We start from the raw sequence: 27,666 nt of genomic DNA on the forward strand, positions 1-27,666 counted from the left end.
ACTTTTCTGACTTAAACTATATGGTATATGCAATTATAACAATAATAATTTAAATTTTGTTTGTATTTTATTAGAATAAATTTTTTTGGTCAGACCTGTACTGAGTAGACAAATAAAACTACTTAGTTATAGTGTAAATTCCATATAGGAAAACCACTTTTATTGCATTTTATATTCAAAATCACAGATATATCATAATATATCTATACAAAATATGCAAATTGTATGTGTTTTAAACATTATACTATTATAATTAAAAACTATTTAAAAACAAAAAGTGGCTTACTTGTGAAAAAACTACTTTTTATCATATATTTAGTGCCGGTTCAATAAGACGCTATATTTCTTCAAACACCTGTTCAAATATTTAATGTGAAAGTGCATTCTGTATTTAAAAGAAGCTTCTTCACATCTTCATCTAATACAATATTTTCTGCATGCCAAAATAGTTATTTCGTAATAAATGTAACGTCGTGCAAACGCTGCTTCCACAAGCTTAATTTTTTTTTAACCAGCGCTTGGTTTAACCCATGCCCCTTGGAAACCGTGTCGACCAATGTAAACGAAGACTCATTGGGCATATATTCGCTTAATTTGGACTTTCGGATGAAGTAGTCGGCAGTATTTAGACACAGTGTGTTCGCTCGGCAAAGGATAACCTTTGTTGCTCAAATGGTTGAACGTCTTAGGTCCCATGACCATTGAGTTCAATTGATTTTCAAAGTCCATTTCAGAAAAATGAAGTGTAAATACTTTTTCATCAGGCTTGAAGAAGTTTCCCCACGACTCAATCCATTTTTGACGAGATAACGTCTTATAATTCGATGTAACTGGTTGCACGCACCAAAAAATGCGGCGTTACCTTGCTCATGCGGCGTTTCCGCCTTCGGCAACGTTCGACATCTGGATCTCTCCTACTTGAGTGAGCATATATGTATATATATGGGCTATGTTCAGAAACGCATTATAATGCGCAGTACTTGCAGCACTGTCAATGTGACAATTCATGCAACTGATAGATTTGTTGAAAAATTGCAAATAGATTTGTTGCATTTATGAACGCGCTGTGCAGTAAAATGGAATTGCTACTAAGTTTGGTCATGGAAGATGTATGTGAGGAAAAAACCGATAGTCTTTTAATAAATTTAAGAAAAAAAAACCGTGTAAAGCTTAAAAGAAGGACATATCTTGTCAAAAGTTTAATATCAGTCGGACTCTGAGCAGTAATTTTATCTCCGATGTACTAAAGTAATTACTAATACCAAGAAAAGTATAGTAAAATAAAGTTTAAATATCGTATTTTTCATCAATTTTTGTATTAAAAGCTAAAATAAATAATTAAATACCCACTTTTCATCAGACATTGTACTAGCGTATTTATTGGCAGTGTGAAAATTTTTGCTGCAAATAATGCACGACTTTTGACACAAAAATGACGTTTAAGAATGCGTTGCATTTGCAGTACTGCCATATTTGCATTTTTGAACGCACTGCTCACTCTGAAATGGTATGTTGCGCATTATAATGCATTGTTGAACATACCCATGTATGTACATGCGCATTTGTATATAAAATCACATATTTGTATTTGCATATGCCTTCTTCCTGTGTGCATGGTAATAAATCATTTCTCTATGAGGATTATTAATTTGATTTACTTGAAGAATTTAACATAAAACCAATTGTATCATCATCATCCTTACCGAATTTATAATTAGTGACGACTAGTTGTTAATACGAGTAATACCTCTTGTTTTAATGTTTTTATTATTAATTTATAGGATAGAATAGGCCGATGATAGGAAAAGTAGGAAATGAAGGAGAGTGTTTCGAGTGTAATGTGTCTTGACAAAGACAAATCGGTAATGGTGCCTCTAAGTGTTGTTGACTTATTAACGTCTGATGCACAATCGAAATTGAAGATATCTTTCATGAATTTGAAAAATGTTTCGTAATTTTTCACGTTTGTGTAAATGTAACTTGTTCAATTCCATTGCGATTCCATTTACCTCCTTCTCTATATCCATACAAAATATCTATCAAACAAATAAAATTAAAATTTTGTTTTGAAAACTGTATTTGTAAATCAGTATTTTCTATGACGTTGTCACGTTAAACTATCGTCAGTAAACCGACTTTACAGACAACCTTTTTTTATTTTATTTTATTTGTACACACACATATATGTGTATCAAATATGGGAAAATATATGTATGAGTATTGAGATCTGAAAGATATGTGTGCCCTTATCACATACGTAGTGGCAATACATTTAAATAAGTGTATCAAATACGCATGTAATAATATACAAATTGGTCATGATTCAACAATAAAAGGTCCTGTATTCAAACAGCTTTCTCGTTTCCATAGAAAAAATCGTCTTCGTAATTGATCAAGAATGTTGTTTATAATACGTTCACGTAAGTAGATTATCTACTTTTTCGTACTTAACACCAAATTCGTAATTAAAAAGCGAGATTACCCATACAAAATGTCTCTCCCGAAATCTGAGATTATAAAATAATCCTAGTTTATTACCATATTTTTTTACATACACCCTCTTCTTTCTGTGGTATCAATAATTATTTTTACGAATGTAAAGAAAACAGGTTTGTGACAAAGCTCTCACAAAATTTGTATTAAATATTATTACTTATGCATTAATTTTACAGAAAAAAGACTATGTCCATAAACGCTTTGTCCTCTTATTACTTGTTATAAAATGTAATATCGAAATTTGTATGAGTATTGCTGACATAATTTTTTGAAACCTCAGTAAACGTCGTTTACGGATTTCCTCCAACTGTTTATTACTAGTAGTCAATTCCGCAGTTAGTTTTCCTTCTCCTTGTCTTTTCTTCATATCGTTAATAATAATAAAACAAACCAAAAACTCCAAAATATTCCACCAAAGCAAATTCTATGAAGAGAAACCTTTCAAAGCAGTATTGAGAGCTGATTGTCAATTTTGCAGGTAATCTGCCATATGTGAACGGGTAGACTAATTTTGTTTTTTTATTGCTAATTACTGCATATGTGAACGTACTTTTATTCTTTAGTTTTCGGTTATTATATTACTGTAATAATAGAAATAGTACTAGTAGAAGTATTTTATTTATTTTATAACACAGTGAATATGACATAATATTTTATAATAAGTAGAACAAAAAAACAATAAATAAAAACAATTATGGCAATAATTTATAAGATTGTGTGCCACACAAATAACAAAAATGTAGAAGAAAATTAATTTACAATAATATCTCTGTATTCACTAACAGATATAAGTACATTTAAATAACGCATAGTTGCTAAATATAAAGATTTTCCCCAAAATTAAGTCCACGGATGTTTTTGTAAATCGGGCAGCGCCAATAAAGTGATATATGCTTTCGGCATCGCCAATGTTGGAAACTAGACAGGTCACGGAGGGAATATTTTTAAAAGTTCTTGCTCAAAAAATTAGGCTTATGGCATAAACAGAGAAATCATTATTAAAATAAGGCACATATAATGGTATAAGGTGCCGATAAAGTGTATTAGTTTGTAACAGAAGGTCTTTGAGTGAACAAAATGAATTCTTTTTTCAATTAGTTTATTTAGTAGTGTTGGCATGAGCTCCATTATATGAGCCGAATAAAATTCTGATGGCAACATGTCAACACTATATGCTAGCTCATTTCATTATTTTACCCAGTAAGCATCTAATTTAATCGATTCTTCAGCAACGGTACGAGAAAGCCTTGGTGTTGGTAGGCTTAGGCACCACGCGATAAGACCTAGTTTTAAAACCGTAATTAATAGTAGCCTTTCTTTCTTAAGATTAGTAAAAGATAAATAAATATAAAATACTGTCATTTGTAATGAATTACTTCATTTCTTTGCTTTTCATTTTATTTAACAAATAGTATTACTATTACTAAAATTAAATTCTTTAGCAGAACAAAGTTTTCACAACCGTACATTTAATATGAATGAATAAATACGAAGCTTAAAACATAGAAATTAGTGAAAGTATAAACATTAAATATTGATGTTATAACGTCTTATAATTCGATTTAGCCGGCTGCACGCACGAAAAAATGTGTAATTATCTTGCTCAATCGTCGTTTCCACGGGACAGTAGGAAATCGTCAACATGCCGTTCATCAACGACCAAGACGTTCCAATGAACTTGTTGAAGCAGTGAGGGAGAGTGTTGCCCAGGAGCCAACAGTGTCGTATCGTCGTCACGCACAGCATTCTGGCGTCAGTGAAACCACAATGCGTCGCATTTCAAAGGATGATTTAAATTTGTTTCCGTATAAAGTTGGCACAAAGAATATTACCGACAGACCGTTCACGTCGCTTGGAATACGACCAAACAGTCGCTCGAATGGTTGACACTGAATCTAATTTTTGAAAGCAAATTTTAATGACTGACGCGGCACATTTTAACCTCTCTGACAGCGTGAATAAACAAAATTGCCGCTTTTGGGGAACTGAGAATCCTCACGAGATCCATGAAATGCCATTGCATGGCCAGAAAGTAACTGTTTGGGTCGGCATTTGCGCCAAAACCATCATTGGGCCATACTTTTACCGAGAAAACGAAACGGACAATGGAAACGGATATCGATAGATGTTGGCTCATTATGTCTGTCCGGTTTCAACAAGACGGTGCGCCATGCCACACTGCAAATGCGACAACTGAATTTTGGCAACGAAAATTCCCGGGACGTCTAGTGGCGAAAAGAGGTGACATCTACTAGCCCCCCAGATCACCTGTCTTAACCCCCCGGACATCTTTTTGTGGGGTTATCTGAAAAGTAAGGTTTCCTTGCCGCGGGGATGAGGCTTAAGTGGCGAGTTAACCCCATTCTATGGAGATTAACTTACCACGAACTAAGAGGGCAGCTTCATATAGGAACTGGGTATCCACTCATCCGCGGAACGGCGGAATTGGTGGCCACCCAAGTACTATGTGGAGAGTACCGTACCGACAACCTGGCAGGAGGGATAAAATGCATTTCTTTTCCCTAATGTGGAGGCTAAATAAGGATATTTCTGCACGAGGTAACCCACTTTTGGGAAATCCTCCCGTCGAGCAATCGACGGCTCGGGCATCGGATGTGCAGGCCCGAACCCCACATTCCCCTATGACCGGAACTGACACCCAGGGTTCCGGAGGAAGCGCACTACTAGTGGTGAAACATGGCACATTGGCTATGCCAATGGAGAGCCGAGTGAGTGTGAGAGATACACCGCCATCGAAACGATCTGAAGCAACTGAACAAGTTGTGGAGGATGTGGAGATGGCGGACAATCTCTCAGTAGACTCAGACGGATCTCTGATACCGAGTAAGTCTTTGACAACAGTTAAACCTGAAATCCGCTACCACTTCGGAGGCGGGTTCCCACCTGGTACTGGGTATCGATCTTGGATCCCTCAAGGTTCTTAAGTCGAACTACGGGTGCCGTCCCCACCTACATCTGGGGCGGATCCAGTTCCGCGTCCAGGATAAGGTGGAGGACAAAGCGTAAATATACTCAGTCTCATGACTGAAGTAATATTTACACAGATAAACAGCAGCATAGCAAAGCGTCTACGGCTCTCTTGTGCCGTAGGCATGCAAAACTGCAAACAAACCCACACATAATACTTATATAAGAACCATGGGTATGTCACAAACGTATCTGTGGTCTAGTGCTATGTCGTGAGGACAAATACTTCATTGGGAAGGGAATGTGAGACCGCGAGCTTGTATTATCATGCCGAGATATCGTTGCTGCAAAAATAAAGTACTTGAAAAGTGGGAACAGTGTCGAAGCTATTGTAGTTTCGGCCTACCGACCCTACGACTCTTTACAGCCACCACCTTCGAGGGAGCTAAGAGAAGTGGTCAAGTACGCAGAATCCAATAATCTGGGGCTAATAGTGGGCTGTGATGCAAACTCACAGAACATTGTGTGGGGAAGCAGCAAATGCAACCCCAGAGGTCTCAAGTTACTGGATTTTATCCTGTCATCCGATTTAGTCATTCAAAACACTGGTAACAAACCAACTTTTGTGACCAGAAGGAGACAAGAGGTGATTGATTTAACACTTACCAATAGGTCAGTTGGAAATCAAATCAACCGATGGCGAGTTTTGGAAGAGGACTCTCTTTCTGATCATCGTCTTATCGAATTCCGACTGGGAATTGACACAATATCAATACCTTCCGGTAGGAATCCTCGAAATGTGGACTGGGACAGGTATGGTGAGCTTGTAACAGAGCGATTACCAAACCTGAAAAAACTCAAATCAGCAGAAATGATTGAAGATGCGACTAAGAAATTAGAAGGTACTTTAATCAATTGCTTTGAGGAACTGTGTCCACTCAGGCAAAGCAGACAGGGGAAAGCGGTTCCTTGGTGGAACCCTGAACTGTCGAAGCTTCGTGTACGGTCCAGGAAACTTCTTAATAAGGCCTTGAAGACCAAAACAGAAGAGGACTGGGCCAATCATCGACTTACACAGAGAGAATATAAGAAAAAAGTACGGCAAGCCAAACTTGAATCCTATAGAAATTTCTGCAGTAACGTCGAAGAAATGAGGGAAACAGCGAGACTTTGTAAGGTCCTTCATTTAGACCGCTCAGTAAGGCTGGATTCCATTCGAAAACCTGATGGTTCATACACCATTTCCAAATCGGAAACGTTTAATGCTCTACTCGAAACCCACTTTCCGGGTGGTATATTGCTAGTCGGATAGTGACAAGGGAATCGATAAGGTTTTCCTTATCTTCCTTTAAGAACTTTAAGTCCCCTGGACCTGACGGAATATATCCAGCAATTCTTAAAAAAGGAGGAGACAGGCTGATTGAGGCCCTGAGAAGGATCTTCACAGCCTGTCTTGCATTTGGTTATATATCATCCCAATGGCGACGCGTAAGAGTAGTATTTATTCCGAAACCAGGAAAAGATGACTATTCCCTAGCAAAAAGTTTTAGACCAATCAGTTTGACATCGTTCATGTTGAAAAGTCTGGAACGAGTGGTGGAGAAACATATTCGAGTGGGGGTATTGCCGAGAAGTCCACTTAGTAGAAATCAACACGCTTACCAGAGTGGAAAATCATGTGAATCAGCCTTAAACGATCTTGTTAGCAAGATTGAAGCTGGGCTGGAAGCTGACGAATACCAAATGGGCGTGTTCGTGGACATTGAGGGGGCTTTTGATAATGCCACTTTCGGCTCGATATGTTCTTCTACCGAACGACACGGAGTTAATCAAGCCATTATAAAGTGGATATACTCCATGCTCTCTGAGAGGCTGTTAACCGCTGGTGGGAGCGATGACGAGCAAATCACAGTCAGGGCCAAGCAAGGATGTCCCCAAGGGGGTGTTCTTTCTCCGCTGCTGTGGTGCTTCGTCGTAGACTCCCTATTAGTGGAGATGCAGGAACTCGGCTTTCACGTCCAAGCATATGCGGACGACTTCTGTGCGCTAACATCGGATAAATCCTTAAGGAGGCTTTGCACGAAAGTGCAGAGGATTCTTGACAAAATCGATGATTGGTGCATGAAACAAGGTCTTTCCGTTAATCCGAACAAAACAACTATAGTCTTGTTTACGAGAAAACGGAAATTGGATGGACTCAGTCTTCCAACACTGAAAGGTGTGACACTTGGTCTTTCCAACGAAGTTAAATATCTAGGAGTAATCTTGGATAAGAAGCTGACTTGGGAGACACACGTTTCACTGAAGGTGAATCGTGCATTGAAGATTTTTCAGCAATGCCGTAGAGCCTTTGGCAAAACTTGGGGTCTGAAACCTGCTGTGGTCCTATGGATATACACGGCACTTATCAGACCAATCATCACTTACGCTTCTGTGGTCTGGTGGCGACGGAGCATGGTTAAGTCCACAATCCGGGAACTATACAGGCTGCAAAGAAGTGTATGTTTATACATCACGGGTACCATGAGTACAACCTCTGGAGATGTCCTAAATGCTATGCTTGATTTGCTCCCCCTGGATCTTAAGATACAACAGGAAGCAATAAAAGCAATGTGTAGACTCCATAAATATGGTTTCTGGCACGAAGATGGAACTTCGGGACACAGAGAAATCTTTAAGTTGCTGTCGGAGCAGTATCCACTGTTTTTGGCACCTAAAGATGACCTGATACCCACAGTTTCATTCGGAAGGAAACTTGATGTCAGATTTCCATTGCGTGAGCAATGGAGCAATCCAGGAGGCATGCAGGGAGGTTTGACGGATATTTTCTTTACCGATGGGTCCAAGACTGAAATAGGGTCTGGAGCCGGATGGTACTTAAACAGTAGTAATAAGTATCACCACGCTATGGGGGCTCGGCAACTGTTTTCCAAACAGAAGTTTTTGCCATCCTAAAAGTAGCCGAATGGATAATCGAGAGGAGATGGAGCGGGAAACAGATTGGAGTCTTCAGTGACAGTCAGGCTGCATTGAAGGCCCTGGAGAACGCGAAGCAAACCTCAAAGATTGTTCAAGAATGTAAGAAGAAGCTTAATTCTGTCGCAAGACAAAACAGGCTTGTACTTATATGGGTTCCGGGACACTCCGGTGTTCAAGGAAACGAAATTGCCGACGAATTGGCCAACCGTGGATCAGCGGTGCCCCCACAGGGGCCAGAGCCAATAATCGGAATCAGTCCCGCAGGAATCAAGAACTGGATCAACGATTATGTAAGCAATCTACATAAAGAGCGATGGTCCGGTCTAGAACGCTGCAGAACTGCAAAGTGTTTTGTGACAAGTCCGAACAGAAAACTGTCAAACTTTCTACTAAAACTTAGAAGGAAAGACATTCGGTTGATGGTCGGCATCATTACAGGACACAACCCATGGGGTCAGCATATGACCACCATTGGAATCATCGAGGACCCGGTATGGCTGTCATGCTTGGAGGAGGCGGATAGCACTGACCACTTTCTCTGTGAGTGTCCTGCCTTTGCTAGAGCGCGACTACGAGTATTAGGTTCCGATGTCATGAGAATGAGTAATATTCGTTCTCTAAAACTGGAGGATATTTACAGATTTGCCAAAGAATCTGGAAAATTCTCACAGGACTAACTATCTCTATCTCTGTCTCTATTCTTTCCTATCTCTTTCTATGATACTTTTCTCCCTCCCTCCTTGACTATCTACCCCCTTTCCAGAGCTTTAAATACAATGGGCTTTTTAGCCTGAGTGTTTTAGGAGCCGCCAAATCTCCTGGTGCTCCTTGGCTCGACCTTTTCAAATTCATTTCAAATTCAAGGTTTAAGGCAAACATTCGTGCCGAAATCGACGCTATAAAGCCCGAAATGCTTGACAAGGTGGTGAGAAACGCAGAAAAAAGATCGCAGTTTGTGATTGCTAATAAAGGCGGCCACTAGATTGATATTCGACACCGTCATTTTACACTCGACACTCCCGCCAGGGCTGAAGAGGTAGTCCGCGAACTATCAGAGTTATCGACACTCGTCGGTAATATTTCGAGACCAAATCTCTAAACAGAGGAAAATAAAGCAAGGAGCTCCGCAGGGTGGTGTCCTTTCACTCTAGCTTTTCAATATATACATCTCGAAGCTCTCCCAGCAACCAGAGGCAGTCTCTCTGGTTTCCTACGTCGAGGACTGTACGATAATGGCGTCGGGCAATGAGATTGATGGGCTGCGCCAAAGTAATTGACTAGCTTTGACAGTTTGCTCTCCTTCTCTGCGCACACAACCGCTATGCTAATATACTAAAGTTCAAAATCGCAACAAGGTCCCTAAATCGCTTCCCAGCAGCACTTGGGGGGGCAAAGACAAAGAATTGTTGCTATCGACATTTAAGGCAATTGGTCGGCCGGTTCTGAACTATGCTGCGCCTGTCTGGTCGACTGGAGCTAGTGACACGCAGTGGATAAAGTTTCAGACATGCCAAAATACTGCTATTCGGACAGTGAACGGTTGCCTCCTGATGTCCCCCATTTAACACCTTCACATTGAGGCACAGATGCTCCCTGTGATGGAGCACAACAAACTGCTCAGCAAGCAATTACTGTAAGGGTGCTACCGTAAGTTTCACTCTTGCAGACACCTGCTTGAGCCAGAGCAGCCAAATATGCATGTCAGGAAACTCCTTTTAAACTACGCCGACTGGACCAGACAGTGTTAAGACAGTCATTAAACGACAAGCTACCGTCCACTGAATGCAGTAATCGGAATCCAACCACCAACTATAGCAGATGAAGAGGTCCAGCTTCCCCGTGAGACACGTGTAACAGTGGCACAATTACGTTCTGGATACTGTAGAAGGTTAAACTACTACCTATCCAGAATTAACCCCGACATACCAAACATATGCCCGGCATGTAAAGATACCTCGCACGACACTAACCGACTTTTCACATGCCCCATCAAACCCACATCTAACAAGCCTCTCCCTCTGGACCCAACCCGTCGAAACAGCATGTTTCCTGGGCCTACTCTTAGATGAGCCAGACGCAGACGGTAATACACCCTACACTGACGGGGCTTCTATTACTGTTAAAACAACAACAACTACCTCACCAGTCGTTCTCGCTTTTTTACTACGAGGAATCTACGATTTTCCTTCACTAAGTCAAGTAAAGTACGGACCAAGGTAAACGTCGACGGCACACTAATACCAACAGCAAAATCTTGGGGTTTACCTTTGACAGTTTGCTTTCCTTCACGTTTGCAATTGCCTCTAAAGTCCCAAATCGTAATAAGGTCCTCAAATCGTTTGCCTGAGGTGCTTGGGGCAAAAACAAAGAAATGTTTTGTATCGACATTTAAGGCAATTGGCCGGCCGGTTCTAGATTACACTGCGCCGGTCTGGTCGCCTGGAACTAGTGATACATAATGGACGAAGCTTTAGACTTGCCAAAACACTAGCAGTTGGTGACCCCACTAAAACACCTGCATGACGAGGTGCGGTTCTTCCAGTGAAGGAGCAAAACAAACTGCTCAACAAGCAATTTCGTATAAGGACTTCCGCAGGTCCCACCCTTGCAGACACCTGCTTCAGCCGGAGCCGCCTCTCAGGAACATCAGGAGGCACCTATTTTATTTTGCCGTCGAGATCCAGGCATTTCCATGGCAACCGGTTCTACGTTACCGGAATGACTCGGGTTTTTCCCGACCAAAGGCTGCCGCCCCAGTGAACTAGCCCTGTCTAGTGAATTACATATCACCCCATATCGTCACAGGAGCAACTCTTTGCAGCAACCTTGCTCCAAATGGTCTCCTCAGGGCTGGAATTGAATCCAACCCTGGGCCAGAGGTATTCTACGGATCCACCCGAACTCCACCACGGTTAAGTGCAATAAGTGCAACGGGTGGAACCACCTTAAGACCTGTTCAGGCCTCAAGACCCATAGGGAGTGGTCCGCACGGTATGTGGCCACGTATAGCTCCCGCCACCAGGCGTCTGATGCCTCCACGGCTACTACTCCCCCTGATAGGCCGGTACCACCAACGGCCACCACAACCCATACCTCCACGGTATGGAGCCTATCGAAGTAACAAAACTCCCCCGACTTAGCCCATCCCCTTCCCTCCTGCTCCAACCCCAGTGCGGGGACAAACCAGCAGCTCTTGGTCCTCCGCACAGTCTGTTCCGTGTGTCAGACCGGAATACCTCGGAATCTGGTATCAGTCAAATGCAATTCTTGTAATGGCTGGTGCCATTTTCGGAGATGTTCCGGCCTGTGCACCACCCGTGAGTGGACAACTGACTACGTTGCCCCCTGCTGCAGAGCTCTGCACCCGCAACCGCCCCCCGTGGCGCGGCCGCCCACCATCATCAAGCCGCAACAACTACAGCGGATTGCGCAGCAGGCCCAACGTAGGCAACCCCACGCGTCCCTCACCCCGCGAGTTACTTCGACCTTACCAAGAAGCTTCAAGCTTCATCAAATTAACAAATGCAACAGACTCACGAGTAAGGTCGTCGAGATAGTTCACTTCATGAGCCGACACAGTATCACCATAGCTGCGGTCCAGGAAACCAAGCTGCACGCTAGGTCCTCTCTGATCACCAGGGATGGCTATAACATGCACAGACACGATCGCGAACGAGACAATGGTGGCGTAGCATTTATAGTCCACCATACAGTGCAGTATCGTCTCATTGATGAAGGCATCGACCGCAGGGACAGCACCTTAGAATGTCAAGGTATAGCTGGCGATTCCGAGCTCGAAATTTATAATGTTTACATACCCTCTGTCAGCTGCTGCCCGGCAGAATATCACCCTAATATAGGTGCGCTCATCACAGGTGAAACCCGATTGGTTGTAGGTGACTTCAATGCGCATCACGATCTTTGGCATTCAAGCCTGCCAAACGATCGTAGGGGACAGCAATTGGCAGAGCAAATAGACGATTCGACATTCAGCACTGTGAACGACGACGCCCCCACCAGGGTAGCCTGCAATTGCAGCAGCTCGCCTGATCTAAGAACGTGGCGCCCTATGCTATCGCTTGCATCAGAGACCTGCCGACTTCGATTACGCTAACCACAGGCCCTATTTAACTTTAAAAAATTGGGCCGGCTTCGCGGAATTCACTGAAGATACCTTCGCCGCTCTTCCCATCCGCACCGATGTGCGCGCAGGCGAACGCGCATTCCGCAAGGTGCTCACAGCTGTTGCGGCTCGCTTCATTCCTGCTAGAAGGTTCAAGGATATCACACACAAGGGATCTCAATTTGGAAATCCGGCAACTGATAGATCAACATAAGCGGACTAAATGGGTTGAGCACCTGAAGACCTGTAACCTCACCACTGGTGTGAGTAGGCTCTGGTCCACCGTTAGGTCCCTGTCGAACCCGACGAAGCGCAACGACAAGGTAGCTATCATCTTCAACGGTTGCACTTCGTCGGACTATTTCAGCCGACTTTTTATACTGCATCCCCCGGTCGACAGGGCCAAGTGTCGTGCCTCCAGAAGGCTGCACAAACTAGCGCACGACAGTGCGCTACTGACTTTCTCTTGTGATGAGGTTCAGGGGGCCATTAACAAATCAAAATCCTCAAAAGCCATTCGGCCTGTCGGACTAAACGCGCTTATGCTGAAGCTCCTGGGACCATTGGGAGTAGGATTTCTCACAAGGGTTTTCAATCTGTCCTTGGAAAGCAGGGAGACTGGTCCCACTACTGAAACCTGGGAAACCCGCCAACCAAGGGGAATCTTGTCGTCCGACGTCCTCCCCAGTGGTGAAGACACTTGAAGCCCTCCTACTCCCACTCTTCACGAAACACCCACATCAGCATGGTTTCCGACGAGTGCATAGCACCACCACTGTACTCACCACCATAAACGCCCAGATAAACCGCGGGCTTAACCGAAACCGCCCCTGCGAGAGGACTGTCCTAGTAGCGTTGGACCTGAAGAAGGCTTTCGACACAGTCAACCATTCCACGCTTCTAGATGATATTTATCAGTCGACACTCCCGCCAGGGCTGAAGAGGTGGTCCGCACCGAAACGACCCGGATTTATATCCGGCCAAGGACAGTCACTCCAGCAGCATTCCCCGTGCGTAAATATGGGGAATTTTTATGCTGCTACAACAACAACAATGTGGTCCGCACACTATCTAAGCGGTCGTCACCGCAGGGTGGTGTCCCTTCTCCCTTGCTGTTCAACTTCTACATCTCGAAGCTCCCCCAACCACCAAAGGGAGTCCCTGGTCTTATACGCTGACGACTGTACGATAATGGCGTCGGGCAATGACATCGATGGCCTGTGTGCCAAAGTGAACAACTATCTCTCCGACCTTTCTCACTTTTTCAGTGCGAGGAATCTCCAACTTTGCCCACTAAGTCCACGGCGACCCTCTTTACCACCAGGACAAAGGTCAAACTGTCCCTTAAGATAAAAGTCGACGACACACCAGTTCCGACGGTAAACAACCCCAACATGTTAGGTGTAACCTTCGAGAGTTTGCTCTCCTTCTCAGCGCACACAACCACAATTACTACAGACATGCCCTGATGTCCCCTGTTCAACACCTTCACAACGAGGCACAAATGCTCCCTGTAATGGAGCATAACAAACTGCTCAGCAAGCAGTTCCTACTAGGATGTTACCGCAGGTTTCACCCCTGCAGACACCTGCTTGAGCCTGAGCCGCCTCCCAGGCACGTCAGGAGACACCTCTTAAACTACGCCGACGAAATCCAGGACAAACCTGCCAGAAATTTACTGGACCAGACAGTATTTAGACAGTCAATAAACGACATTCACCGGGAGACCGTCACCACCTTCTTAAGCTCCCGTCCTGTGAATGCCGTAATCGGAGACCAACCACCACCTATTGCAGATGAACAGCTCCAGCTTCCCCGTGAGACACGTGCAACACTGGCACAATTACGTTCTGAATACTGTAGAAGGTTAAACTCCTACTTATCCAGAATCGACCCCGACATACCAAACATATGCCCGGTATGCGAAGGCACCCCGCACGACACTAACCACCTTTTCACATGCCCTCTAAAACCGACTCATCTAACACCCCTCTCCCTCTGTACCCAACCCGTCGAAACAGCATGTTTCCTGGGCCTACCTTTAGATGAACTAGACGAAGACGACCGGTGATACGCCCTACACTGACGGGGCTTCTATTACTGTTAAACAAACAGAACAGACCGACAATTAATGGATCGGACAGTGTTCAGACAGACTATAACCGGCATTCTTCGGGTGACATTTACCACCTTCTTAAGCTCCCCCGAATGCCGTAATCGGAGTCAAACCCCCACCCATAGCAGACGAAGAGCTCCTACTACCCCGAGAGACCCGCGTACCCGATATACTAAACATATCGCACTTGTTACGTTAAAGCGTAACAACTCAAAATTTCCAAATTTTAGTTTTTTGCAAGAAAACAATGTACAGTGGTCATCTCTACCCACTGTAAAAATCGTTCAGTGGTTTGTCTAGTCTTTCATTAAAAAACCGTAGAGTAACAACTCAAAAATTTGTTATTTTAGCGCAACTACTAAACAAATAAGAATGAAACAACCGATATATTGTTTTTAGTGATATTTTCGTGCAGATACATATTTTTTTCCTTGTAATATATTATTAATATTTACGGAAACAGTTTTTCGTCTCTACTGAAAATGTTCAGATTTTGAGTTGTTACGCTTTAACGTAACAAGTGCGATATGTCTAGTATATGAAGGCACCGGCTCCTATACACACAAATTTTTTATTGTAACCTCCTTAATAAATTAAGATCTAAATATCCTTTATTTGATATCCACAAAGACTTCGAATCAGTATTTCAATTTTCAATTAATAATAAATCATTCACTCTCGTCATTTCATTCATTTTAATTAATTTTTTCTGTACACCAGTAATCTCAGAAATTTTTCAACTCCCAACGTGGAGTACCCTGGCGATTTGTGGAAGTTATTCCTGTCATTTTCGTTAAAACAGAACAAAAATTATGATTATGTGTCAAAAGTAGTCAATATAGGACCGACTGACATTGAAATAATTGCAAAATATTTGCTGAAATTTGTAGAATTAGTATTTAGTGATATAAAAAATCGCCTGAATGGAATAATTCTGCTAATAACTTTAATTTGTTAGAAACTATTGACTATTTCTGATAAGTTTTGGCACCCCGGCTGTAGAAGCGATATATTATAAATAACCAATAACTATCTAAATTGTTCCTATGTACTGCATTACCAGCACTCTCCAGTGATTTTGGTTATTTCTCTATTCTTTCACCTGATTACCTGCATTAGGAGCTCAAGTACACAAACTACTCAGTAATTTAACAAAGTATCGAGTATATGTATACTCATATCGGAACGGCACTATGTATGCATAGATGTATGTAAATTCATCATGGTGCTTCAAATTATTTATTTGTGAATTATTAACTAAGCATTGTTTTATTTCAAGTTTGTTCGCAGGAATTTCTACGTATTCCTAAATGAATGGAGATCGAGCTAAATGCTTTTGATATTTGTGATGATTACGAACACATTGATCCGAGTTTGTGTTATGTTCTAGAAAATGTTCTTAGTACGCAGGTTGATGCCGATCATTGTGAGGAATACCAGAAGCTCAAGCAAAGCTTTAATTCAATTCTCTTAAATGGATGTGAATGCATTCAGGACCCACATAATTGTAGTGTTTGTTCCCATGGGGGGAACTACAAATGGAATGCACAATTTAGAGAGCTTGTCTTGGATTCTGAGAGGTCTAAAGAATTAATTTACGAATGTAGCTCCGTTTGCAGATGTGATCCTTACAAGTGTCTAAACAGACTTGTACAAAAAGGACCAAGAAGAGGTCTAAATATTATTAACTCTAAGTTATATGGCTCCAAAGGTCTCATAACAACCGAAGACATTCCTGGTGGTGGATATATTTGTGAATACGCCGGAGAGATACTAACGCGCACCCAAGCTATTCGACGCCAAAAGACAAACGAACAAAGTTCTCTTATGAATTATATTCTGTTTTTAAATGAACACAATATAGCAAAGCACACCACGGTGTCTAACGTGCTAACGACAATAATTGACCCTAGTAAGAGAGGCAATATTGGACGGTACTTAAATCATAGCTGTGACCCGAATTGTGAAATGCGTAGTGTCCGTGTGGACTGTCCCATTCCGAAAATTTGTAAGTTAAAAAGCAATAAATAAATATGCATTCACTAATATTTTTGTACGGCCTTTACAGGCATATTCTCAAAACGATTCATAAATGCTGGAGAAGAACTTTGTTTCCATTATAATGAAGGCTGCACAGAAATTGTAAAGGCAAAATACCCTGTGAAATTTAAAGGGACGGTTTGCTTATGTGGATCTCCAAATTGTTCTAGATATTTGCCAACAGCTAATATTTGAATATACGCAATTTTGAATTCTATTCCTCAATGTCTTTTTTAAGCGCTTGACCGGGGCATTGCAGGTGGCTAAGAAATATTTCTCAGTGTCAGAATAGCGAACGTCTAACAGTTAACTTCGGATAAAATTTATCGAAAGTGAACTTCCTTCCAGTTACTAACAGTAACAAAATTCATCGGTAGCTAAAAGCTAATAAATACAATATACAAGATTAAGAGAAAATTTGAAAGATTTGATTATAATAACGCGTTGTTATTGTCGTAGCAAAAATATTCCCTATACATGTACGGGGAGTGCTGCTGGAATGACAGTCCTTGACCGAATATATAGTGAATTCGGGTGGTTCCGGTAACGTAGAACCGACTGTCGGGGGAAAAGTATAATATCGCGTATGCGTGCATGATTCAATAATAAAGGCAAAGCGAATCTATTCGAGGTGATAGAATTCAAGCAACATTTTTTAAATGGTAATGTCAACGAAAAGAAAATATAATGGAATGAAAGACAAATATGTAGACAAAATTAGTTTGCCACGCATTCACAACAAAATACAGTGAATCAGAAAAGTGTTGGCACACACAAAAAATCAAAGTTGTCAGTGCTATAACTTTTATTCTAATGATGGTATAAAAAAATATAAAGCGGTATTTTCTAAATGTATTTATTTCTTAGGTATCTGAACAAATAAATTAACTTGGACTTCGGTTTACAAGCTCAACCTTGAAAGGCAAAGTAAGGCACAAATTCACATCAAAAAAGTATTGGCACAGGTAACGTAATCAGAAGAATTTTGTAACGCTATTAAATAAACAAGACGTTTGTAAACCTAAAAGCGCAGAAAAATTTAAGCTCCATTTCTTCATGTGCTATTTCGAAAATCCTATATCCCATCAATCTCCTCCATTATATCAACAGCTTTGGCTGGCTGTAGATATCTGCCTGTTGGAGGTCGCATAATGGTATCAAAACGACGCTTTAGTGCTACTTGAGGAGTGCCAGACCCAATACGATATGTGAAGGACTCAGAAAGTCCTTTGGACTGCTGGACATTCAATTTCCAAACTCGTAGCTATGTTTACCGGTCAGTGGATTATCTGCACACAGGCGGAAAAGCTAGGGTTACCATTTAACCTCCATTGCAAAAGCTGTGGAGACCTTTCAGAGAAAGAAACTGTAGAGCATTTTCTCTGTAAATGTCCGGGTTTGGCCGATAGACGACTAAGGTCACTGGACGCACCTTTCTTCGACAGCCTGGCAACTTAAATCCCATCAATCTCCTCCGTTATAACAACAGCTTTGGCTGGCTGTAGATATCTGCCTGTTGGAGGTCTCATAATGGTATCAAAACGATGATTTAGTGCTACTTGAGGAGTGCCAGACCGGCACTTCAACCGTTTCCCCTACCTACCTGAGAATTTTTTTGGCTTTTTGCAAGTATATGTACATACGGTACAAACTTATAGTTCGCGATTGCTTTCAAAGTGATGTTTGAAACAATATTACGGCAGCTAATGTTTGAAACAATGTTCAGTGCTGAGTGCAAAGTTTATGTGTATGTATGTATGTATAAAGATGTATATATTTATGTATATGCGTTCGCCTCTTTGCACGCGTACGACGTATGGAAATTATTCGATAGACAAAAATTCAGAACACACCCTATTGTGATGGCCTTCTTTACGCAGATAAACTAAAATCAACTATCTTCACTTTTTGTAGTAGGTACAAAATACTACATTTTGACTTGGTCAGACTGCAACAATTTGATAAAACAAAATGCAGTCCTTATTAATATGGTAAGAAAAAAGACGCATCCCTGGGGCTGAACAGAATGAATCCGACATTATTACGTGAAAAGAAAATACCGTAAATAAGCATCCGCTTTTTACCATTTTATTTATCAGCATCTCATAATAGTTGATTATATACAAAATAACAGTAATTAATTCCAGACAATAATTTATCAATTCCCATTTTTGGAAACAAACATATGTACATCATTCAAATAATATTATTCTTTTCATAGTTTATTTCTTGACTCACTTTCGAGAGGAGGTAATTTTTTTAATATCCACTCTTGAATATCTAAGAGTTGTCGTTTCTTGAGCTCATGTAAAGTGTTGTCGAGAGATATAAAATTTCCTTTCGCACCAAGCTGTATTAGCTTTTCATATGTTCCCTTACCCCACTCTAAAGGTACGAGTGTATCTCTATCGCCATGGTACATTCGCATCTCCGGTAGTAGGAACTCGGTTCCCAACTTCTGACTCAATGACTCGTATACAATTGAATCTGAATTTAAGAACGATGAACAAGCAAATACTCCAGCTAAATCCGTGTTTAAATGAAAGCCCGTATGTAAAGCAAGTGCTCCGCCCATAGAAAACCCTCCAACAATAATTCTGTTTGGTGATATACCCAGTTCCTGTTCGTTCTTAATAAGATCACAGACTTTTTCATAAATCCGGGATATACTTTTTCGATCTTCTAAAGCATCTATAGAAATAGACCGACGATCAAACCAAACGTTTGAAGATTCCCCGCCTAATGGAGTATATGCTTGGAAAGGTGCTGTGGGGTATATCACTTTGATGTGTGCAAACTCCATATCTCGCCCTAGTAAGAAGCGTATCCATTCTAGTAAATTTGAGCCGGTGTCACCTATTGTAAACAAAATTTAATGAATAGCTGTCTAAATAATAATTAAAATATACCCGAGCCATGAAAAAAAATCACTGTTGCGCTATGTAACCGAGTTGTTGGATGTGTGTTCCTCAAAACAAGATTCATTTCTCTAGCTGAAACTAAATAGAAAAAAGTTCAAAGCAAAGAACACCTCAAAATATATGAACACAGAATAGAAGGCTAAATTCGTGAATTAATTACATTATTCTACACAAATCCATCTCATTAGTACGTGTAGTATATAAGTAAAACTCTGTTTACATGGTTCAACCAAACCGAATTTATTACAGGTGAAGGCAGCCACATATAATATAAGAAAAAAAAGAGGTTGTCTGTAAAGTCGGTTTACTGACGATAGTTTAACGTGACAACGTCATAAGAAAATATTGATGGAATGGTTGCAATTTTCAAAACAAAATTTTAATTTTATTTGTTTGATAGATATTTTGTATGGATATAGAGGAGGAGGTAAAAGGAATTTCAATGGAATAGGTCATGTTACATTTACACAAACGTGAAAATTGACGAAACATTTATCAAATTCATGAAAGATATCTTCAATTTCGATTGTGCATCAGACGTTAATAAGTCAACAACACTTAGAGCCATCATCATCGATTTGACTTTCTCAAGACACATTCAAAGAACGTTAAATATAGAGAATTCTCACGAGCTACGAATAGTGTGAATTGTCAAAAATGAAGTGAAACCGCGAACACTATTTCACCTCGCTTAACTCGACAGCGGGGAAGTTCTTAACAGAGCTGATTACAGTGAATTATATACAAGTACATTGGCTCTGCTCAGTTTTTGGTTTCTGTATGAAATCAAATTGACGAATGCCGACGGCATTTTGCAAGGCATTTGCTTGTGCATTTTTATGTTCCCTTGATAAACGAAAATTTATTCAATCTATATTTTCAAACAAGTACAACCAAATAAAGATTTAAAATCCAACATTTAAAATCAAAGTAACTTTAATGTTTGTTGCTTTAATTTTAAAAGAAGAATTTAAACAAAATACATTATAAAACGCCCTCACATTTTGTTGTGTGCGTTTTAGTAAATTTGATGAAAATTTTTACTAATTTTTCGAGTCGAAATTAATTTTAGACAAGAATTCAAAGAGCATATTGGTATATTGATGAATATATGTATATGTACAATACATATATTTGTGCAAAAGTTCAATTGCATCTTCAATTCTTATAGTGTTACAAATGTATCTGCACACCCACTGCAGCAACAATGACCTATCTCACGACGCATTGCCTTATCATATTTATGTGCATTTGAATATGCATTTTTTGTTCCTTTGCCAAACGAAATTTTTTTCAATTTACATATGTATATTACATGGAATAATTCATATATGTATGCATTTTATAGATAGTACAAAACTTTGAAATTTAAAATAAATAAAAGAAAACTTCAAAGAAACGTATTTTCATACATGCATACATATATGGGACAACTAAGTTCTATTGCATCTTTAATAAATATAGTTAGTGTTGCACGCATATGTATGCACTGAAGCAACATGACCTACCTCACGAGCATCGTCTTATCATATTTCATGCAATAATTAGGGAGTAAATATTCGAATGATCGAATTCCTGCAAATGCTAAAACAACTTCTTCTGCATATGCATCGACATGTGCATGTGCGTATATGCACACTTGATGCCCTAACTATATATATATGTACGTTCAATTATCAAATCAAAAAATTCTGTATACAAAACGCTTCATTACCAGGCACACAGGAAGATGGCATATGCAAATATAAATATGTGAATTCAAGCAAAACAATTCTTATTAATATACACATATGCATGTACATACAACCGCACACACAGGGCACTCACTTTATTCCTCAAAATGCGTATGTCGTTCAAAGCTAAAATTCTATGCCTAGCGACTACAAGAACAAAATGCAGTCATAGACGCAGGCGTAGCGGCCATCATTCTAGTTGCCATTCGCGGCGGCGCCGAACAGTTTCAACTATTGTACTGTGCAACAAAAACTCTTCATCAAAAAATTCATTGATAAATTCGAGCTCATAGTTCTAAGAGCAAGTACTTTCATTCATAAAACGAGCCGCCCATATGCCAATTTTCTCGACAATTCGAAAATAGTCAATATTGGAATATTTCGCGTAGAATTATTTGCCAATATTTGATAAAGGGTATATTCAGAAACGCATTATAATGCGCAACGTACTTTTGCAGTGTTGACAATGCGTTCAGAAATGCAAATATGGCAGTACTGCAAGTGCATCGCGTTCCAAAACGCCATTTTTGTATCAAACGTCACGCATTATTTGCAGGAAAAATTTTAATACTGCCGCTGATTACGCTAATATGATGTCTGATGAAAAGTGAGTATAAAACTAATTTTGTTAGCTTTTAATGCAAAGATATATTAAATTATTATTATATACGTTATAAAAACAATATTTTATTACATTTTTCTTGATTTTAGCGATTATTTAGGTACATCGGAAGTAAAGTTGCTTCTCAGAGTCCGACTGAGCAGTTTTTGAGCAGAGTGTTTTGTCGAATAAGGTGGCGGAAGAAATAAAAAAAGTGAATAAAGATTTGAAAATAGACGGGCAAATCGCGCAGCGAAAATTTTCTAATTGTTTCAAAAAAAGTTTTTTTTTTTTTTTTTTTTGAAAATTGGAAAAGTATTGAATTACAATCACAATAAATTAAAAAGCATTAGCGACTAGGAAAAAAAGATTTATTTTTGGGAATTTTTCGTTTTAATGAACATCTTACTATATGTGATCTTCTTTTTACTTTACACGTCTTTTTTTCTTAAATTTAGCAAAAAACGCTCACTTTTTACTTCAAATATATCGTCAACAACTAAACTCAATAATACTTCCATTTTAGTGTAAAACGCGTTCATAAATGCAACAAATCTTTTTGCAAATCGTCAACAAATCTTTCAATTGCATCACTTGTCACATTGGCAGTGTTGCCAGCGCTGCAATTACTGCGCATTTATAATGCGTTTCTGAATATACCCAAATCTTGATTTTTTGTCAAGTCAAGTGCCCGCGGCTTCGTACATATGTATGCATCAATATATGTACGTAAATATGTGTATATGTACAATGCTGTGCCTATGAATGTGCGCTGCGCCTTTGAATGTGCGCTGGATTTCTTGAGAAGCTTTACCGTTTTATCTTGAGCTGTGGCTGGTGAGCATACATACACACAGCATATACATATGCGCAAATGTATATAAACTCACAAATTTACATTTGCATATGCCATCTTCCTGTGCGCCTGGTAATGAAGCGTTTGCTATAGAGGATTTTGATTCAGTTGAAGGGATTCAACAAAGTTTTACAGACACCAGACAGACAGACATAACATATGTATATAATTTTGGATGATTTGGAAAAATTCAAATATATAGGTCATATTAAAAAGCTACCTAACATTCTTTGCTTCTAATCACCAACAAATTCTTATGGACTGCTGCTAAATTTACATAATTCAGCCCGTCACTGTTAATTTTTGTTGAAAAATGTGTCTATGGTGAAATTGTCTTCGCGAGACGAGTACCCCTCGAAATTCCATACGTTCCTGTCATTGAGACTTCTCTATTACACTTGAAACACTCCCTTTCATTTCCTATTTTTCCTATCATCGTTTATTCTCAACAGAGAATTTTTTCATTACCATGCACACAGGAAGAAGGCATATGCAAATACAAGTATGTGAATTTATATACAAATGCGCATATACATACATATATATGCTCACTCAAGTAGGAGAGAGCAAGATGTCGAACGTTGCCTTTCGTTTGCTTTGTCGTTCGTTCCGCGCTTTCGCTTACAGTTCATTCAAGGTAACTACAATGAACAAGGTAACGACAAATGAGCAAGGTAACACTAATGAGCAAGGTAACGACACATTTTTTCGTGCGTGCAGCCTGTTAAATTGAATTATAAGACGTTATCACGTCAAAACATATATATCTGTTATTGCCTTTGGTGTAGGCATCACGTCAAAATCAGCTGTTTGCTTTTAGCGTGATTTGCTTGTGAAACGTAAATAAAGTAATCCAAGCTTCGCGTTTAAATTGCTTAGTACTTTCGATTGATTTACTGATCTGTGGCCCTGAGCAAATTGCTTTGAAGATGCCAGCATATGCGATGCGGTGATGTGTATGCAGGTAAGCAAAGAGAATACCTACCGATACTTGCATTTAAATAATATTTCTTCCTAGGCGCAGCATCGGCTAGGAGGATTCGATACAATTACAATGGGCGTTAGAAACGCTCGCCAAAACTAAAACAAAAAGCAACAATTGTTTTCCATACTTATAGCGATTAGCAGGAGAAAAAGAGGAAAAGCGTTTAGCTAATTTACTACCTGAAGAAAGGTTATCTGAAAAACTACGCTGGAAATAGTCACAAAATAAAAAGTCGCCACATTACCCACAGTTCATTGAAAATTTAGTACGTAGCTTATATCTAAATTGTAAGTTCTTGTAGATATGAAAAAAATCATCTACTTTTGCGGTATTTTAATTATAAATACATATTTCAGAATCTGCCACGGGCATTAATAGGTTGAAGATGAATGTAAAGAATGAAGTGTGCACACGGAAAAGTTTAAATTAGAGAAACACAACGCAGAAAAAACTTGGAAACAAGGCCGAAATTAAAGTCTCACAGCGTACAGAAAGTAATGTATGCAATATTGAGCTCAATTGGATTTCTATCACATTTTTAATTTGCAATTATTACATGTGTAATTCTATATCCTCATAGGGTATTGATGGCTGTCAGAAATCCACCTTGGCTCTAATGACTATGATGACTTCATGTAAATACTATTGAGATGCGAATACCATATTGCATAAAAAATGTTTGCTTCATGTTTTTTGCGGAAAATCGATCGCTATGATTTACATCTAAAATTGTACACTTAAAAATTCTGGATAACAAATTTCTAGCATACTTGTGAATTCATTTTATATAATAATACTTTATTAAATATGTATGAAAAAAAAAATTTTTTTTTACACTTTTTGAGATCAATGATGAATGAGAATTTTTAATTTTTTTTTTTTAAGATATACGAAAAACTTGATTTTGATAATCTGTATTTAGAACACACGTTCTTAAACTTTGAAAAATTGATAGAAAAATTAATTATTTAATTTAATTTAAATTTATATAAATTTTATTTAATCCATTTGGATTTTATCATCTGCTGTGTCTGTATGACGTCGGTGAGCTCCTGTGATATAAAAAACAAATGATTATTTATGCCTATTATTCGAATTATTATTATACAATAGTAATATGAAAACTATTTCCTTATATCTTTGTTGATTGTTGTTATTTTGTCCACGTCCTCTATTAAAATTTCTTGTATTGTAAGTTCCACGACCTCTATTTGTTGAAAATCCTCGACCTCTATTCCCATTGTATAAGTTAGCGCATTGCACACTTGCAAAGCTAAAACAGAGATTTGATGATTCCCTTGAATCACTCCCACGCTACTGGCTGTTCGTAATTAGATCGCACAGCTTACTCCTACGCCTGCCCGTCTTTTGGATTTTGCAAATAAACAAATCTTACAGCGGTCAAGCTGATCATCAATTTACGTACGTGACTTTTGGCAGCTTGAGGAATGCAGCTGAGAATGCATTCGTACCAACATACAAACAAAGCTGCCGGCGCAACTACACCAACACAAACTCAATAGCTACACCGCAAGTAGGGATTTAGGGTAGATTGTAAGAATATAGTTTTTAGTTGAGATTGGAGTTTAATAAAGAACGGTCGAAAGTTGAGATTGGAGTTTAATAAAGAACGGCAAAAAATAGAAAAGTGGCGCCCAACTAGCAGGACAACTGAACCCAACTAGCAGAATAACTGAACCCAACTAGCAGAACAACCGAGCCCAACTAGCAGAACAACCGAGCCCAACTAGCAGGACAACTGAACCCAACTGGCAGAATAACCGAGCCCAACTAGCAGGACAACTGAACCCAACTGGCAGAACAACTGAATCTAACAACGAAGGATACAATCAACTATTTGTGGAAACGAAGGAAACCTGCACGGCAGAAATGATTGCAATACGTGAAATAATAATACTGTAAGTAATTGTTCGGTTTTGATCCAGTGCAATTAAAGAAAAGTTATATAAAGTTTTTGTAAAGCGAAATACCTTCGGCTCTTTCTTACCTTTTTTTAAAAAAAAAAAAAGCAAAACAAAATTAACATGAGTGTAACTAGGGAACAGGTAATAGAAATTTTAAGACAACAAAATGAGAAAAATAAAAAAGAATTAAAAGCCCAGTTGGATGAAGTGATGCAAACTCTTCGGCGCTTAGAGCCGCCATCCGCGGAGAGTTACATTCCCGTGGAAATAAATCCAACTGTGGTCGGGGGCAACACAAATATGGATTTAATAAAATCTATACAAGAATTTAAGGGGGATACTGCTTCTTATCCGGCCTGGCGTTCCGCAGCAGAATTCGCCATTGGCTACTACAAAGAGGGTTCAGAGCAATATTATGTTGCCATGGGGATATTTAGAAACAAGATAGTAGGCCCCGCAAATGCAACGCTCGCTTCCTTCTCAACTGTTTTAAATTTTAAAGCTATAATAGCTAGATTGGACAAAGCATACGCGGACAAAAGACCGCTACATGTTTTGGAAACAGAGCTCAGCGTTCTGAGGCAGGGAAGTTTGTCAATCTGCCAATATTATGATACGGTAGACAAGCAATTAACACTCATAACAAATAAAAATATAATGACTCATTCAAACAATACGCAGCTTGCCGCCGCGCTCAATGATAGAGCTAGAGAAAACGCATTAAGAGTTTTTATTTCTGGCCTAAAGCGGCCGTTATGCGACATTCTATTTTCTGCCAATCCTAAAGATTTGCCTTCTGCACTGGCTACTGCCCAGGAGTTAGCGAACAACCGCATGCGTTATGATTTCGCCAGAACATTTGCGGTTAACAACGTAGCAACTACCACTAGCCCAAAATACCACAATAACTATCCTGGCAATCCCCAAATGCTCAAGGACACCCCTACTCCAATGGATGTAGACCGCGGATCCTCCGCATTCCGACGTACAAAACAGTCCAACCAGAGTTATAGAAAGGGAAATGCCGTGGGAGGGCACCCCAAAAGGGATGCTAATCAATACGTGAATAAACGGGAGCACAGAAGGGGAGATTCAGTAAATTCACGGAAGCCGAAAGTGCAACGGACCAACCATTTGGAGACAACCCCAGAGGTGGATCCACAAAAGAAAATTACTGTGGACCGTGACAGTGATTCGGATGTCGAGATCGCTTCCAATTTCGCGATGGAAGACGAGGTTAATTTTTTAGTATAAGGTCGCTCCTACCTTACATTACCAAGAAGGCGTCGGAGGGGCAGGAGCTTAGGTTACTGATTGATACAGGAACTTCAAAAAACTATATCAAAAATTTGAGCTTCCTAAAGGGAATTATCCCTGTGGAGAGACAGTTTACGGTCAAAACTATAAACGGATGTAATCTCATAGAAAAAAAATGTAAGGTTTTCGTTTTGGGGAAAGTCTCAACTTTCTTCATTCTTCCTAATATAAAGGGCTTCGATGGTATAGTGGGATACGATTTCCTTAAGGAGATAGAATCTAAAATTGATACGACATCCGGATACTTATATTACGAGGGTGGTAAGGAAAAATTAAATAACGTCAAATGTGAGCAAGTTAACTCCATATATTTGGACAAGGACTCGGTCCCAGCTCTTGTGAAAAACGAGTTTGACTCTATGATTAAAAAGAATTTTAAGGCCTTTGCCGAACCTAACCGCGCTTTGCCATTTAATACTAAGGTCAAAGCTAAAATTCGTACCACTTCCTCGGAACCAATTTACACCCGATCTTATCCATACCCGGTTTCGGCGGCAGGATTCATTAATAAGGAAATAGAAATACTGTTGAAAGAAGGAATTATCCGAAAATCTAATTCGGCGTATAACTCTCCGGTCCATGTAGTGAATAAAAAAGGCCTGGATGAATATGGTAAACAAAAGCTCCGCATGGTAATCGACTTTCG

At 39.7% G+C, this 27,666-nt stretch overlaps 2 protein-coding genes and 1 long non-coding RNA gene across 4 annotated transcripts; 2 read left to right on the forward strand and 1 right to left on the reverse strand.

Moving 5' to 3' along the window:
* Positions 1-15,554: 15,554 nt before the first annotated feature.
* LOC128858158 (probable histone-lysine N-methyltransferase set-23) lies at positions 15,555-16,899 on the forward strand. Its single transcript, XM_054094186.1, has 3 exons — positions 15,555-15,849; positions 15,922-16,650; positions 16,711-16,899. The coding sequence occupies exons 2-3, from the start codon at positions 15,957-15,959 to the stop codon at positions 16,875-16,877; spliced, it is 861 nt and encodes a 286-aa protein (XP_053950161.1). The 5' UTR covers positions 15,555-15,849; positions 15,922-15,956; the 3' UTR covers positions 16,878-16,899.
* Positions 16,900-18,748: 1,849 nt separating this feature from the next.
* Positions 18,749-19,868, reverse strand: LOC128858161 (lysophospholipase-like protein 1). Its single transcript, XM_054094200.1, has 3 exons — positions 19,764-19,868; positions 19,592-19,681; positions 18,749-19,538 (listed from the first exon to the last, which is right to left on the reverse strand). Exons 2-3 carry the CDS (start codon positions 19,665-19,667, stop codon positions 18,898-18,900), a joined length of 717 nt encoding a protein of 238 aa, XP_053950175.1. The 5' UTR covers positions 19,668-19,681; positions 19,764-19,868; the 3' UTR covers positions 18,749-18,897.
* Positions 19,869-23,576: 3,708 nt separating this feature from the next.
* On the forward strand, positions 23,577-24,547 carry LOC128858168 (uncharacterized). Of its 2 annotated transcripts, none has more exons than XR_008453985.1 (4): positions 23,577-23,757; positions 23,812-24,065; positions 24,135-24,277; positions 24,359-24,547. It is a non-coding gene; the product is annotated as an uncharacterized LOC128858168 (long non-coding RNA). The 2 variants fall into 2 exon arrangements; XR_008453986.1 differs by having other exon boundaries at positions 24,135-24,272.
* Positions 24,548-27,666: the final 3,119 nt, after the last annotated feature.

The sequence above is a fragment of the Anastrepha ludens genome, chromosome 2, assembly GCF_028408465.1.
Source record: "Anastrepha ludens isolate Willacy chromosome 2, idAnaLude1.1, whole genome shotgun sequence".
NCBI lineage: Eukaryota > Metazoa > Arthropoda > Insecta > Diptera > Tephritidae > Anastrepha > Anastrepha ludens.

What these genes read in the sequence shown, in the direction of transcription:
- LOC128858161 (XM_054094200.1), bottom strand. Translation starts at nt 19,667, where the DNA reads ATGAATCTTGTTTTGAGGAACACACATCCAACAACTCGGTTACATAGC. An exon ending in GATTTTTTTTCATGGCTCGG is followed by an intron (nt 19,539 to 19,591) that starts GTATATTTTAAT and finishes TGTTTACAATAG; the next exon opens with GTGACACCGGCTCAAATTTA.
- LOC128858158 (XM_054094186.1), top strand. Translation starts at nt 15,957, where the DNA reads ATGGAGATCGAGCTAAATGCTTTTGATATTTGTGATGATTACGAACAC. An exon ending in CTGTCCCATTCCGAAAATTT is followed by an intron (nt 16,651 to 16,710) that starts GTAAGTTAAAAA and finishes CGGCCTTTACAG; the next exon opens with GCATATTCTCAAAACGATTC.